At 37.2% G+C, this 16,324-nt stretch overlaps 1 protein-coding gene across 1 annotated transcript in view; it reads left to right on the forward strand.

Moving 5' to 3' along the window:
• Window positions 1–16,102, forward strand: part of cped1 (cadherin-like and PC-esterase domain containing 1) — a 111,223-nt gene extending 95,121 nt beyond the window's left edge. Inside the window, exons 15-21 of the mRNA XM_067391733.1 lie at window positions 3,344–3,452; window positions 5,082–5,218; window positions 9,180–9,400; window positions 10,371–10,472; window positions 10,637–10,724; window positions 10,846–10,992; window positions 14,518–16,102. Coding sequence (XP_067247834.1) covers window positions 3,344–3,452; window positions 5,082–5,218; window positions 9,180–9,400; window positions 10,371–10,472; window positions 10,637–10,724; window positions 10,846–10,992; window positions 14,518–14,757 — 1,044 coding nt within the window. The 3' untranslated portion in view covers window positions 14,758–16,102. The remainder of the gene's footprint in view (window positions 1–3,343; window positions 3,453–5,081; window positions 5,219–9,179; window positions 9,401–10,370; window positions 10,473–10,636; window positions 10,725–10,845; window positions 10,993–14,517) is intronic.
• Window positions 16,103–16,324: the final 222 nt, after the last annotated feature.

The raw sequence follows: 16,324 nt of genomic DNA on the forward strand, positions 1-16,324 counted from the left end.
CTTTCATTGCACTACAGCTGAGGGCTTTGTCTCCAGTTGCGGCTTATTAAAACAGCCCTCTTAAGTGTGTGTCCTTCCTCTCAGAGGGCTTAAGACTCTCACTTGAAACAAACTTTTAAAGATAAAAGCTAAGCAGAGGGTTCTTGTGGAATCTGAAAGGGTTTGTGAGAGCTGGTAGTAAGGCAGAGACTTGACCGTGTTGGCAGCTGAGAGTACGGTCTGATGTACGGCAATAATCCTGGCTTTTCTATCAGCGTGGGTTATTCACTTTGATCAGCGGAGATTACACTGCTGTTTCTGTTGGTCGCTGCACCCTGTAACCAACACGGATGGCTCAGACAAGCTTTCAGAACTTAAAGGGATAGTTCACCCAAAAATTAAAATTCTGTCATTAATTATTCACCCTCGTGTTGTTCCAAACCTGTCAGACCTTTGTTCATCTGTGGAACACAAATTAAGATATTTTTGATGGAAACTGAGAACTCTCTAACCCCTAGACAGCAATTTAATTGCCTCTTTCCAGGCCCAGAAAGGTAGTAAAGACATTGTTAAAATAGTCCATGAAATACTGAGCCAGAACGAAATAATTTTTGTTTTGTTTTTGCGCACAAAAAGTATTCTGGTCGCTTCATAACATTTAAGGTTGAACCACTGCAGTCACGTGGACTATTTTAACAATGTCTTTAGTACCTTTCTGGGCCAGAAAAGTGGTAATTAAATTGCTGTAAACAGCTTTCGTTTTTTTTTTTATCGAAAATAAATATCTTAATTTGTGGTCCAAAGATGAACTAAGGTCTTATGAGTTTGGAATGACATGAAGGTGAATAATTAAAGGGTTAGTTCACCCAAAAATGAAAATTATGTCATTAATGACCCACCCTCATGTCGTTCCAAACCCGTAAGACCTCCGTTCATCTTCAGAACACAGTTTAAGATATTTTAGATTTAGTCCGAGAGCTTTCTGTCCCTCCATTGAAAGTATAAGTACGGTATACTGTCCATGTCCAGAAAGGTAATAAAAACATCATCAAAGTAGTCCATGTGACATCAGTGGGTTAGTTAGAAGTTTTTGAAGCATCGAAAATACATTTTGGTCCAAAAATAACAAAAACGACAACTTTATTCAGCATCGTATTCTCTTCCGGGTCTGTTGTCAATCCGGGTTCATGACTCCGCAGTGACGCTGCTGACGTAAGACGCTGCTGACGTGTTATCTTGTGCGCCCGAGCTTCGTTTGTATTTTGGTATTGCTATATTTTTTAAAATGGTGCATAAGTGTGCATGCCACGGATGTCCTTATCCCCAAAAACAATGACGTAAAAGTGCATTACCAACGGCGACAGATTAAAGGATTCAATGGAATCGATTCATTGGAATCAATTAAATTCAAGAGAATACAATGCTGAATAAAGTCGTAGTTTTTGTTATTTCTGCACCAAAATGTATTTTCAATGCTTCAAAAACTTCTAACTAACCCACTGATGTCACGTGGATTACTTTGATGATGTTTTTATTAACTTTCTGGACTAACCCTTTAAAGGATTAGTTCACTTTAAAATGAAATTTACCCCAAGCTTTACTCACCCTTAAGCCATCCTGGGTGTATATGACTTTCTTCTTTCTGATGAACACAGTCTGAGTTATATTAATAAATATCCTGACACATCCAAGCTTTATAATGGCAGTGAACGGGACCAACGAGTATGAAGCTGGAGAAAGTGCTTCCATCCATCATAAACAGACTCTGGGTTTGAAGCTAAACGATGCGTTTATGTAAGAAAAATATCCATATTTATCAAGTTATAAAGTAAAATATCTAGCTTCCGCCATACGCCTTCCGTATTCAACTTACAAAGAAAGTGTAACGCCTCTCGCAGTTCAAACACTTACGCTACATCCTACGCCTTCTGTATCCAGCTTACAACAACAGCTTAACTGATGTGGATGGATGCACTTTCTTGAGCTTCATACCCGTTGGTCCCGTTCACTGCAATTTTAAAGCTTGGATATTTATTAATATAACTCTGATTGTGTTCATCAGAAAGAAGAAAGTCATATATACCTAGGATGGCTTGTTAATTTTTATTTTAAAATGAACATATCCGTTCAATGATGGGTAAACTAACCCTTTAAATGTTCACACACTGAAAAAACATGCACACATGGCAAAATTGTATAGAATAATAATCCCACTAACCCTAAATCTGAAGTATTAGTGTCTGAAAGATAAATGGTGCACACACATTTTAATTCGAAGAGTTAGGACTCTCTAAGTATGAAATACCACCAAAGAGTTTCACAAAACCTGCAAAATGACTTAAGAGAATGAATAAATTCTGTGAAATTCCCTTTCATCAACTTTAAATCGTTCTCGTTTTTTGTATATTCCCCAGTCCCTCGTGTTCCTTTCATCCATACTGGTTTTGTGAAATCCTCATTAACCAGATGCTCTAGATTCATTATTCTCTGGTGATATAAAGACAGAAGCCAAGCTCTGATCTGAGCTTGAGAAGAACCTGAGAGTACCTGACCTTGGATGAAACTCTTTATTCCATAATTTTCTTCTCCAGGGAATGGAAAAATGACAGATGAGAGAGATAAAATGAAGGGTTTTTGTTCTTTCATGTTTCTTTGCCCTCCGAATGTGAATTAATTACATGCATTTTCCTTTCCGAAGGGATGCTAACTTTTTGCCGGCTCCAATGCATAAAGCGCTAGGCGGTTTCCGCCAGGCTCGGATGAACCGTCTGATTTATGCTGGGCTGCTCAGAATCAAAAGCCCGCTCGTGTTTGCACGCACACACTGTGTGCAGGTACGAACAAGAAAATCCCTGTTAAGTTGTCTTGTGGCACTTTGTCGAGACCAGCGGCAGGAACTTGGGGAATGTTACGTGGCTTTGAGAAGCCCCTGTGCAAAGTGTTAAGGAAGGGGGCAAGCAAAAGAGTCAACGGAGAGCCGGTCTTCTGAAGTCGAGCCAGACCCGATGGCTCCCGTGAGGGACTTCGGGGGTCGGCAGAGTAGTTGTCATTTAGCCTGTTAGGTTTGTTTGACCCTTGACCCATAACAAGGGCCAAGGCCGCAGGGCAGGCGTCAGGCGGCGCGCCTGCTTTAATTTGTCCATGAGGAACCTCGTGTATGCGAACACATGAAAGCGAAGGGGGAAAGCTAGGGTGAAGAAAGCTATGGAAACTTCACAACAACTCAATCTTTATCCATCAAAGGGCAATTTTATTGTCTTGAGTGCTTAAATTTTTAACACAAGAGTGCAACCAGCATCTCAGAATATCTTTCCAGACTCAAAACTCACCTGTTTCTCTTTCTTTTTCCACTGTATCTGAGCAGGATTGTGGCCTTGTGGTCAGACCAGATCAGCCCTGCGGTTTGGAGCCCTTTCCAGGTTCAGGAGAGGCCCAGGTCTCGCCTCAGCCTTGCCTCTCAGGAGATGAACCTGGTAGGTTTCTTCCAGGTTTTGATCATGGACTTGTAGTAAAGTATCTGAAATTTGAATCTGAAACTTGCTGTAAGATTTACAGTCCTGTTATTTCATATAAGGTAACTCATAAAGTCAAACTGGTTGTCGCAGATTTTCTGTTATGTGGACAGATGATACATTTTCCGCCTATATTTCTTCTGGTGTGAATGAAGATGTTGGCCCTAAAACCACATTTCAGTTGCAAAGTAGTTCATCATGTGTTTGGCTGTATTAGCATGAAGTTCACAGTTTATTAACTGCTCCACTAGAGGATGGGAAAGGTTTGCTAGTGAACTCAGAGTTTGGTAATTTATGTATCTGCTTTTACAGTGTGATAATGCACTGATTCATTGCCTGTGTTGAGTCATTGCTCAATTATAAGGCTAGGGCCTCAGACTTTATGGGGGAAAATTATCACTGGGGGAAAATAATCACTTCATACAGGTTTGAGTGGTTGAGTGAGTTGTCCCTCTTCAGTGAGCGTATGTTCAGCTGCTAGGCCTTTTAGATTTAAAGCCACCAGGTTAGAGTTCAGAGGAGGTTTCAGCCAGTGCTATAAAAGTAAAAAGACCATCCTCAGCAGGGTAGCGCATCAAAGACAATGTGGAACTACTTTCACTAACTGTTTGAGATGGAGTGATAAACTTTGTTTGTTTGTGTGTGTGAACCCATCTAATTCGTATGGAAGCTTGTTTCCGCCACTAAATAATAAAAAAAAAATTAATAAGGGTAATTGTGACTTTTTTATCTCACAATTCTGACTTCTTAACTCACAATTCTTTTTAGCTTTTTTCTCTCAGAATTGTGATATAAACTTGCAATTGCGTCTTATAAAGTCAGAATTGATATTAACTCGCAATTCTCACATTTTTTTCTCAGAAATGTTTATATCTTGCAATTGACTTTTTAACATGCAATTGCAAGTTATAAAGTGAGATTTGTGACAGAATTGTGAGATTTAAACCTAAAATGGTCAGAATTGCGTAAACTTGCAATTCTGACTTTATAACTCACAATTCTGAAGTTATATTAAGCAGTTCTGAGGAAAAAAAGTCAGAATTGTGAGATATAAACTTGCAATAGTGAAAAAAGTCAGAAATGCATGTCATAAAGTCAGAATTTTGAGATAAAAAGTCACTATTACATTTTTTATTTTTATTTCATGACAGAAACAAGCTTTCATAAATTTGAGAATCTGAGACGTTGAAGTAAAATCACTTCACAAAGATTAAATTTTTATCAAATGCACAACAATACAGAAGGCAATGACAATACAGAAGGTAATTTCCAAGTAAATTACTATGAAATTCTATATATATATATATATATATAATATATATAATATGGTCTAATGAAAAAGAGCAATTAATGAGAAAACTATGCGATGTATAGAAACTGTACCTGGCATGATGAAGTAATCTAACTGCAAAGTTTCCCTCCTGATTCAGTGTTTCATGGTTGAACTTTTGATATACAGCTGTAGAAGAATTCAAAACTTCACTGAGATTCCCTCCACTGTGAATCACATGTGAACACTGTAATTTTAGTAGATGTTGTCATAGAAATTTAGTATAGTGCACTATAAAGAATATTTTACATCTCTATCAGGTCGTTGGGTCGTCCCTTGCCTGAGCTGTTCAGATAACAGGACTTGTGATTGGAGAGAAGTTGCCTGGCAACCCGACAGCTGTTATCACCCCTTGCTGGACCAACCTCAGTTGCAAACCTGCTTGATGAACCGGAAGGTGAGGAACCAAGAACCAAAAACAGCATACGACCTAATATACATTTTTCCATAGTAACTTTAACAAACAGTGATTAATAGATTATAACTTACACTACTATTCAGCATTGCTGTCAGTCAGTCTTTTTTTGTGTGTTTTTGAAAGAAGTCTCTTTTATTCTCACCAATGCCATTATTTGATTAAAAACAGTAATATTGTAAAATAATATTTCAATTTAAAATGACTATTTTCTGTTTTAATATACTTTTAAAATATAATATATATTCCTGTAGAGGCAAAGCTGCATTTTCGGCATCATTACTTCAGTCTTCAGTGTCACATGATCCTTCAGAAATCATTCTAATATGCTGATGTGCTGCTCAATAAGCATTTCTTATTATTATCAATGCTGAAAAATCAGTGCTGTTCTGTGGAAACCATGATATATTTTTTTTCAGGATGAATAGAAAGTTTAAAAGAACAGCATTTATTTGAAATAGAAATCTTTTCTAACATTATAAATGTCATTTTTGATTAAAAAAAAAAATCTTACTGACCCCAAACTTTTGAACAGTAGTGTAACTGTCCAAATGTATTTTAATGACTTGCTAATGGAAGTTTTAATGTGTTACCAGTACTCAGTGTCAATCAACTGTTTGAACTTGCGTTCTTCCTTGCACTTGATGTTAAAATGCATTTCACTGGTTAATTTGCAGCTGACAGCTTTGCCATACGTGTGTATACACAGTACAGATGAATAAATGAATGTGGAAGTCAGGCAGCTCAAATAGCATTGAAGTTCCAGTGGCAGCGAACAGCTGTTGATCAGAGATTAACAGCAGGTGCTGAGCTCACAGCAACCACATGATTCAATTACACTGCTGCTTTTATATATGCACAGATAAGTATGCTGTTAATTCCTTTGGAAAGAAGAGAGAAAAGGAATCTGGAAAAGAAAACCATATACTCATGTTTGCAGCTAATTTTATTATTTTCCATTTTTTATTTTTTTATCTTAATGTGATCTGCACACCTCCTGTGTTTTGGGTTGTTTTTAAATTATTGCCTGAAGCCCAGCAGGAGTTTTCAGAGCTGTGTGCCAAACCTACAGTCTGTTCCTGCTTCAAACACTCCCTCAGCGCTCATCTTCACAGCATGACTCTTTTCACCTTTTCTCGATTTAAGACTCACAAGATCAGATCTGACACAAACAAATGGCCACATTACACAAGGGCCCAAGCTCTCACTACAGACAAACCACAACCTTCTGACTGTGAGCCCATCCAACAGGAAAAGAGCGACTCTTAAGGAAAGATTGTTTCAAATAAAAGAGCTTTAGATTGTCAAGGTCTAGAGTTATACTCATGAATTTGTTTCATGTTCTACAGTCTCAAGACACCCCTGTGCGTCGTTTGGAGTTCACAGTGTCATTTCAAATTGTATGCTGTTACTTTTTACCTGTACAAAACACATTGTAAAAAAGAGTATATTTAAAAACTCACACACACAGTCTATTTATATTATTTTTTTTTATGTATAATTTATTTTATTTACAGCCCCTGGACACTGATGTGGTATACCACAAGTGATTTTTCAAAAATCTTTTCTTTTGTTTTACACCAGAGGGGAAAAAATACAGGTTTGGAACAACACGAGTGTAACTTCTGACTTCTTGCTGAAAGTATTAGTCCTTAATCTTGTGAGCATGTCTGCAGACCACAGTGTCAGCCAATGCCCGCTCCCTGAGATCTTGTGATTTAAACTGGTATTCCTGCCAACTTCATTGCCAAAAGCGCGCACACAGATGAACATCCAAGCTTATTAGACTCTTGTGAAGTACTTCATGGCGACTATGATCTCAGCAGAGCATATTGTAATTTTTACCCTTATAATGACACAATTGTTAATTAATTTCCTCACATTGGTGTTGTCTGCAGTCTGGCGCTCACATGGGACCTTTTAATTATTTAAAAGGTCATATTTATGTATTTATTTAGCATCCATTGTGTAATATTTTGCTTTAGTTCCTTTTTTGACTTTCCTTTCAATGATTTGAAATCTTTGAATTGATATCATTGATTCCAGTCTAATTCTTTAAATATGCAGTATTCATTTTAAAAATGTACTTACTTATACTAAAAACCCAATTCCAAAAAAGTTGGGACACTGTACAAATTGTGAATAAAAATAGAATGCAATGATGTGGAAGTTTCAAATTTCAATAATTTATTCAGAATACAACATAGATGACATATCAAATGTTTAAACTGAGAAAATGTATCATTTTAAGGGGAAAATAAGTTGATTTTAAACTTCATGGCATCAACACATCTCAAAGTTGGGACAAGGCTATGTTTACTACTGTGTGGAATCCCCTCTTCTTTTTATAACAGTCTGCAAACGTCTGGGGACTGAGGAGACAAGTTGCTCAAGTTTGTCTAATACAGGCTTCTAGTTGCTCAACTGTCTTAGGTCTTCTTTGTCGCATCTTCCTCTTTATGATGCGCCAAATTTTTTCAATGGGTGAAAGATCTGGACTGCAGGCTGGCCATTTCAGTACCCGGATCCTTCTTCTACGCAGCCATGATGTTGTAATTGATGCAGTATGTGGTCTGGCATTGTCATGTTGGAAAATGCAAGGTCTTCCCTGAAAGAGACGATGTCTGGATGGGAGCATATGTTGTTCTAGAACTTGGATATACCTTTCAGCATTGATGGTGCCATTCCAGATGTGTAAGCTGCCCATGCCACATGCACTCATGCAACCCCATACCATCAGAGATGCAGGCTTCTGAACTGAGCGCTGATAACAACTTGGGTTGTCCTTGCCCTCTTTAGTCCGAATGACATGGCATCCCAGTTTTCCAAAAATAACCTCAAATTTTGATTCGTCTGACCACAGAACAGTTTTCCACTTTGCCACAGTCCATTTTAAATGAGCCTTGGCCCAGAGAAAACACCTGTGCTTCTGGATCATGTTTAGATATGGCTTCTTTTTTGACCTATAGAGTTTTAGCCGGCAACAGTGAATGTCACGGTGGATTGTGTCCTATCTATGTTCTATTGTGAATTGTGAGATTTGTAAATTATTGCATTCCTTTTTTATTCACAATTTGTATAGTGTCCCAACTTTTTTGGAATCGGGTTTGTAGAAGCTTCCTGAAAAAAGAAGTTAGTAGTATTTTGGACAAATGTGTTTTGAATTATATATGCTTACATGTGATAAAGAGACTAAAATCAGTGGTTTAGAAAAAAACGTTTTATTTTACGCAGTGTTAGGTGTAATACATTAATAAGTGATTAATTATTGCACTGTAAAAAATAATTGTTGGTTTAACTTGAAGTTAGTTACATGGTTTCCTTAAAATTGAGTTAACTGAAATTTAAGCATTTGAGTTAATACAATGAAGGCGATTGATTTAATGAACAGAAACTCAAAATATTATGTTATCTGAACCACATCTAAGTTGATTTTACAACAAAAGAAATGTTTTGGTATCAATTAATGAAAAGTAAAGTAAGGGATTACTTAATTTTTCTGTAATTTAATTACAGTTACTTCTTATGTAAGTGCATTAAATACTTTATAGACTTTAGAACAATTCTGTATAAAACAATAGTAGATTTAACATCAAACCCTGGTCGAGATGATATGGGATTTAGAAAATATAATTAGTAGTAGTACTTTTTAGAGAGAGTAATTTTTATAGTAATCTAATTAACCAACTTACCCAACACTGGGTGGACCGCTCTTGGAGGCAGCCATGTTGAGATCCCATGAACAGCAGAATAATAATTTGGTAACTTCGCTAATATGTTTTGGAAAACCTTTTGGAAGAATATGGTGTTTAATAATACACAAAGACCATCTTGTGCCTTTTAAATGGAGGATTGCGTGTATTGTGTAGCCTAATTTTTGACAATATCTGGGTTTAAGAAACCATTTACAACATCTGACGTATACATGCATGTTTTCCCTCAGGTCCTGTTTATCGGTGACTCCACCAATCGAGGGATGATGTACTACCTGATGGAGAGGGTGAACACCACTCTGGAAGACTGGGACAAGGCCCACGACACCATTGTCTACCACAACCTAAACCAGGGTCGAACTATTGTCAGCTACTCCTACTACCCACAATTTTGGCTGCCAAAGTCCCAGAGACCCACCTTCCAAAGAGCTCTGCAGCAGCTTCTAGAAAGGTCTGTGTGTGTATGTGCACGCCGGAGGATGTTTGTATCCATGTGGCTGTGGATTACACCCATTAAGTTGTGAATGTGCGGGTTTGGTGTCTGTCTAAAGTGGCAAAGGCCTTGTTAACACACTAAATGACTTTGGCAGCGTGTTTGATGGTGGGATGTGGGCTGTATGTGGTTGGGAGGCTGTGTGTCAAATCAGAATATCTCAGCAAGGACGGTAACCGCTGCTGGCTCAGCACACTGTTGATCTCACACAGCTACTGATGTGGGCAGAAGGGTGGGATATGCAGCACAGATGTGATTTTGGGTTTGTATTTGAGTGTGTTTTAGTGTGCATCTGTTAGGGACATGTTTTGGGAGCTGCTTGAATGATCTGCCACATTTTATTTTTGCAAAATGAAATTAATAAGCAGGATTTAGTTTTGTTTCAGTGGTAGAAAATGAAGTACATATTTACTAGAGGTGTAACAGTACATGAATTTGTCCTGAACAATACGCTACGGACATCCTGTTTCGGTGCATGCAGTCAGACGACGAATAGAGTGATTCACACTCTAATCCAGAAGGGGGCGTGTGCGGTAATGCAATATTGTTTGCTACTCACCACAACAGGAAAAAGCGCAGAAGAAGAGATTATCTATGCATAGATGTGTTTACATGTAATCTGTCAACCAGTGTTTCAACTGTGGAAAGGCATCAATAAAACGGCTTGAGAATAATATCTCACGTAACATTACATATACCACAGTCATGTCATTTAGTGTCCACAGCATGTTAGCTCATTTGAACAATTAACTCTAGAGGGTAGCATTTCACTAAATATATTCACTATATTATCTTATATATTAAATATATTTTATATAACTACTAACACCCCCCCGTTGTGACTTCAATACCGAGGACTTTTGATTATGTTTTCAGGATGTGGTGTTGATCTTTAACATTTTCTTTGAAACCACTTCCACCGGGACAGGTCACAACCCCTGGAGAACTCACCTCAGACAGTGCTGGTTGCTGGAGGGGTGCAGTGGCTGAACCTGAACCATTTGAGGACCATTCAACAGGTTTTAAAGAGGTAAACATGTACCCAAACACTACACAAACCCAGCCTGTTCATTATTAGCTTGACTTGACCATAGTTTAATTAGCAATGTTCCAATGGCCAGTACTTTTCTTCCTTTTTTTATCGGTTTGTGTGGCTTTGAAAGTTTAACATAAGAACTCTTACTTCTCTCCAAGGGAGGGTCTTGAGAACATCATGGTGGTGGTGAAGTCTTTAGGGATGGGTTTCCATCTGCCTGTGGATGGTATTCGCTCCCTTCCACTGGTAAGACCAACTGGAGATCAAGAGATGTTCTTGGATCTGGTCTATAGACCAGATATTCATCTTTTTCACATTATTCATTCATTTATTGACAGTCTTTATCATCTTCATTCATTGGTTCTAGAATGGAGTGCAAGAAATCTATAATGTGAACAAGAATATTCTGGAAAGTGCCAAGCATCTTGGATTTGAGGTCATTGACACTCTCAGCATCACTATGGGTCGTTATAAGGAGTTCCTGCAGGGACGATGTGCCTGCCATTTCCATGAGGTAAAAGAAAAAAAATAGATACAGTGCCCTCCACAATTATTTTCACAGCTGTGAAAATAAATCTGCATTGTTTATCCTTTTGATCTTTCATTCAAAAAATTCACAAAATTATAACCTTTCATTGAAGGAAAACAGTTGAAAGTGGGGGGAAACTCACATTATGAAATAAATGTTTTTCTCCAATACATGTTGGCCACAATTATTGGCACCCCTAGAAATTCTTATGAGTAAAATATCTCTGAAGTATATTCCCATTCATATTTACATTTTTTTTTTAGCACACCAGGGTGACTAGGAGCATGAAATTGTCTGGCCATGACTTCCTGTTCCACAGGAATATAATCATGAGGAAACACAAAGGCCAAATTCACGTAATCATTCATCACAATGATTAAAACCAAAGAATATAGTTCTGATGTGCAGCAAAAGATTGTTGGGCTTCACAAAATAGAAAGTGGCTGTAAGAAAATAGCTAAAGCATTGAAAATCCCAATTTCCGCTATCAGGGCAATAATTAAGAAGTTCCAATTAACTAAAGATGTTACAAATCTGCCTGGAAGAGGATGTGTGTCTAAATCGTCCTAATGTGAAGTGAGGAGGAGAGTTTGAGTGGACAAAGACTCTCCAAGGATCACAGCTGGAGAACTGCAGAGATTAGTTGGGTCTTGAGTCTCAGAAAGCCTAAAAAAGGGTTTCAAGAAAAATTTGCTCTCATCCAGAATCAATCTCCAGCATATTCAGTTGTCAGTCAAGACTGGAACCTCAAACGGGACCGGCTTCTATGGTCAGATGAAACTAAAAAAAAGAGCTTTTTGGCAGCAAACCCACCAGATGGGTTTGGTGCACACATGGATAAAAAGTACCCCATGCCCACGGTTAAAAATACTGCTGGATCTTTAAAGTTGTGGGCCTATTTTTCTGCTGGAGGTCCTGGACATCTTGTTCAGATACATGGTATCATGGATTCTATCAAATACCAACAGATAAAAAATCAAAACCTAACCGCTTCTGCTAGAAAACCAATAATAGGCTGTGGTTGGATTTTCCATCAGGACAATGATCCAAAACAAACATCAAATCCAACACAAAAATGGGTCACTGAGCCCAAAATGAATCTTCTGCCATGGCCATCTCTGACCTGAACCCTAAAGAAAATGAGTGGATTGAACTGAAGAGAAGAAGCACCAGCATGGAGCTGGGAATCTGAAGGATCTCGAGAGATTCTGTATGGAGGAATTGTCTCTGATCTCTTGTCAGGTGTTCTTCAAACTCATCAGGAATTATAGGTGAAGACTCAGAGCTGTTATCTTGGCAAAAGGAGGTTGCAAAAAGTTTTTAATAAAAGGGTGTCAATAATTGTGGCCAACGTGTTTTGGAGAAAACCATTTATTTCATAATGTGAGCTTCCCCCAACTATTTTCCTTAAATGAAAGGTTATAATTTTGTGAATTTTTTTAATGAAAGATCAAAAGGATAAACAATGTAGATTTATTTTCACAGCTGCTTTTGCTCATAATTACTAAGGGTGCCAATAATTATGGAGGGCAGGGCATTGTATACACTACCATTCAAAAGTTGGGGGTAAAAATTAATATTTTTATAAAGCAAGAACTCATTAAGAAAGGATACATTTATAATGTTACAAAAAAAAAAAAACTTTTTTTTTAAATAAATGTTGTTCTTTTGAACTTTCAATTCATCAAGAATCTTTTTTTTTTTTAAGTTTCCAGAAAAAATAAAATGCCAGCAGTTTTCAACATTGGTAATAATATGAAATGTTTCTTGAGCACCAAATTAGCATATTAGAATGATTTCTGAAAGATCATGTGACACTGAAGACTGGAGTAATGTTATCACTTGTAAGTAAAAAATGCAATTATGCTGATTAAACACCTACCTCGCATAGTCACTTGTATTAATTTAAAGCCAAAGAGCATAACTTATTTTAATAACCATGTTATTGGGTAATAACCAGGGTCTCTGTAAATTTGTGTCTGTAATTGTATTATTATGGATGTAATTTACTGCACAGAAGTCGCATCTAATTGACTTTGTATTTTTTAGATCCACACATACATGTGTGCATATGAAACATTTCTACAAATCTCACTCCATTCATATACATGGATATAGATCCTGCTCGAAACGCTTTTCCAGTCTTCCAGCCCCATAAATCTTTTAAAAGAGAAGCCATTCCTTTTTTATTTCACTCTAAATGTGATTTGCGGATCAGTTAATGAGTAATTAGAAATTAGGCGGGTTTTTATTAGCCAATAAAGTGCAGGTTGGGAACAGATGTATTAGCTCACTTAGTGTGTGAAGTGGTGGTAGAAACACCAAACCTTCTCACATATGGGACTGATATCATTGTAGAGCGGCCACATCTGACAACAGGCCAGCAGATTTAGACCAGACAGACTTAACGGCACATAACATCAGGGTCTTTTGCTTACGTTTTAAAGTAGATGTTGCTTGGTTTTTGATATATTTATTTTGTTTGTTTTTTAGTGCTTTAAGGAAACAAGTTCTTAACCATTAAGTATTTTGTAGAGCAGGGAACTAATAAGAATTGGCCATTTAAAGAGGATATAAAACTCAGGATATAAAATATAAAGAGGATATAAAAATGGGATAAAGACTAGTTTCCTAATTTAAAAAATGTGTCCCGTGTCGGAGAACGAAGCCACACACACAGATAGACTTAACGTTATTTGCTTACATGATCAAAATCTCTCATTCTCTGTGTGTAGAGTGCAACATTCGGGTTCTGGAAGTAAAACCTCTATTCATTTTCTCTATAGGGAAACTGCTTTTTAACAATAACTTATAAACTATTAAAAAAAAAATACCTACTGAGAGCTTCGAGGTTGTTAACTAGTGGTATATGCTTTTGTTGAAGCTGTCAGCCTGTATTATTTCAACTTAGTTTTTAAATAATTGTTTAATAGCTGAATTTGTGGCGAAAAACTACATTACCTATGATGCTGCTCGTAAAATTCCACCAATCAGAGAGGCGTGACAAGCAATTGAAGCACTGAAAATGACAGTCTCGAAATACGTGTGTGTGTGTGTGTGTGTGTAAATATTTTGCAATAAAAATGTTTCTATAGATATATTGAACAACTTTTAATTAATAGTCTAATATTTCTCATTAATTTTTAATTCGATTGTTGTTCGCAATGCTTCATGGGATTGTAGTTCTTTCTCTCATTCAAGCCATTAAGTACACAGTCTTACTGTGGCTGTCTTTTTGTACAATTTTTAATACTTTTTTGCTTTATATAAAGCTTTAAAATTCACCTCAAAGCTGGTTGGCTTGGTTCATGGCTTATAATACTTCAACAAAGGCTTTTTTTAAAATCCCTATGGAAAAAAATACTTCCGCAACCAACATTGCTGCAAATGTGGGTGGGCACTACTGCATTCTATATGATAGCAGAGATCATCGATTATCTCAGATGATTCTAAAGAAATCAAATTTGACCAAGAAATGTGTATTTGAAGATCTTTTTACGTTGTTTGCAGGTCTATAAGCTTCCATTTCCAACTGCTGCTTCCCAAAGGAATTTGAAGATCTTGAGGCTTGTTGGAGAAAGTGGGAACCCGGCCAATGTGCAAACAGGGCCTCAGCAGCACGAGGATCCATCGTCTCCACCTGACGTGTCCTACCACGTAAAAGGACCAGTGAACGCGGTGTACTCTGAGATCCTCCTCAGCCGGATATGTGTGAATCATGCCGTCAATGGGACCATTCGCCAACAGTGACAAAAAGACAATTAGCGGCTGGTGACGCTAACCTGTCTTTTTTTTTTCAGGTGTGTGTATGATTAGCTGTGAATACATGCATATGTGCTCAATGTGTTGAGAAAGGGCTAAACTGTGCACACCGATTTGTCTGAATCTACCAAACCATATGCTGTATCAAAATGGTAAATTGGAGGGCGAGTTAGGGAGGTGTCTGTTTGTGCATGTGTGTTTCTGTGTAGAGCGATCCAGATGGAAAAGGGGTGTGAAGGGTTCAGTGAGACCCCCTGAAGCCCTGTCAAAATGACTTTGGCAGCTGCGGCTTAAGGGCAGGCAGTGGCTGCAGTGCGACGCTGGTGAAAAAATTGCGAGACGGTCATGCGGCCCCTTCAAAAAGCCTTTCAAAAACTTTCCTACAACGCTCATGCAACATTCCCACAATGCTGCTACTGCTAAACCACGGGCTGAAATGTTCCCAATGTGTTTTGGGAACGTTTTGCGGCTGCTGTGGAGTGCCTTTGATGTCACCCTGCCTCACATTGTCACTTTTGAAGTCCAGCTTTACACCCCCCTTTCCTTCACATGCCAGGTTCACAAGTATTTATGAAGTATTTTCTATGCCAAAGGTCTTATGATGTATATTGTATGTTATAGTATTACTGTCTTATGTTCCTCACACATATTTCTACATTTATTTTTCTACCAGTGTTTTCCAGTGCCTTTAATAATAATCCATGTAAAATGTTATAAATGCTGTTTACAAAAAAGAGGATATTTATACTGTTTTGATGATAAGACGTTTTATATTGTTGCTGGATTTACTCTAAATTGCTGGAATGCATGATGTTTCATTTGTCCATAATTTACGTTAAACAGGAAGTGGTTTGTGGAGAGAAAAATGAGCAGGATTTATTTGAAATATCTCATAAAATGTATCTTCCCACCAGTTACTTGAAGTTAAATGAACCCATGGACCCATGTGTTGACCTGAGAAGATTCCACAGCATTTGATTTCTCTCTTATTGACATGTGAGAGTTTTAGGGTCAATTTATTACATATGTTTTGAATGTTTATGAAGGGCTGTGCCAAGGTATTTGTCTGGTTGTAGTCTGTGCATGAAATGTATGATTCCAGCAATCAACATGAAATGGAACTTAACATCACGAACAATTAAAAATGTATATTTTCATAGTTTAAAACAAATTGGTTCTTGAATTTATCAATTTTTTTTTCTTTTTCTTTGATATTTACATTGATCCTGCCATTTAGGTCATATTTTAGCAGAAAAAAAAAAAGAAAAAAAAAATCTGACATACTGTGTAATGTAGTCCATCCAAACAAAACTTGCTGAAAAAGAACCATTTCTATTAAAATTTATTCAACAAGCCTTTATAGCATTATCATATTTATGAATATATAATATCAACTTTTTACTTTAGACTGTAATGATTTTTTTAAATTATCTAAGGCAGTTTTTCTCACCTCTTTTTGTACCCCCATATAAGACTCAAGTACCCCTTAATCGACAATAAATATGAAATATATTGCTTTCGACTCTGGATATAATATGAAAAACCATTAAGTTGA

Source organism: Chanodichthys erythropterus, chromosome 8, assembly GCF_024489055.1.
Source record: "Chanodichthys erythropterus isolate Z2021 chromosome 8, ASM2448905v1, whole genome shotgun sequence".
NCBI lineage: Eukaryota > Metazoa > Chordata > Actinopteri > Cypriniformes > Xenocyprididae > Chanodichthys > Chanodichthys erythropterus.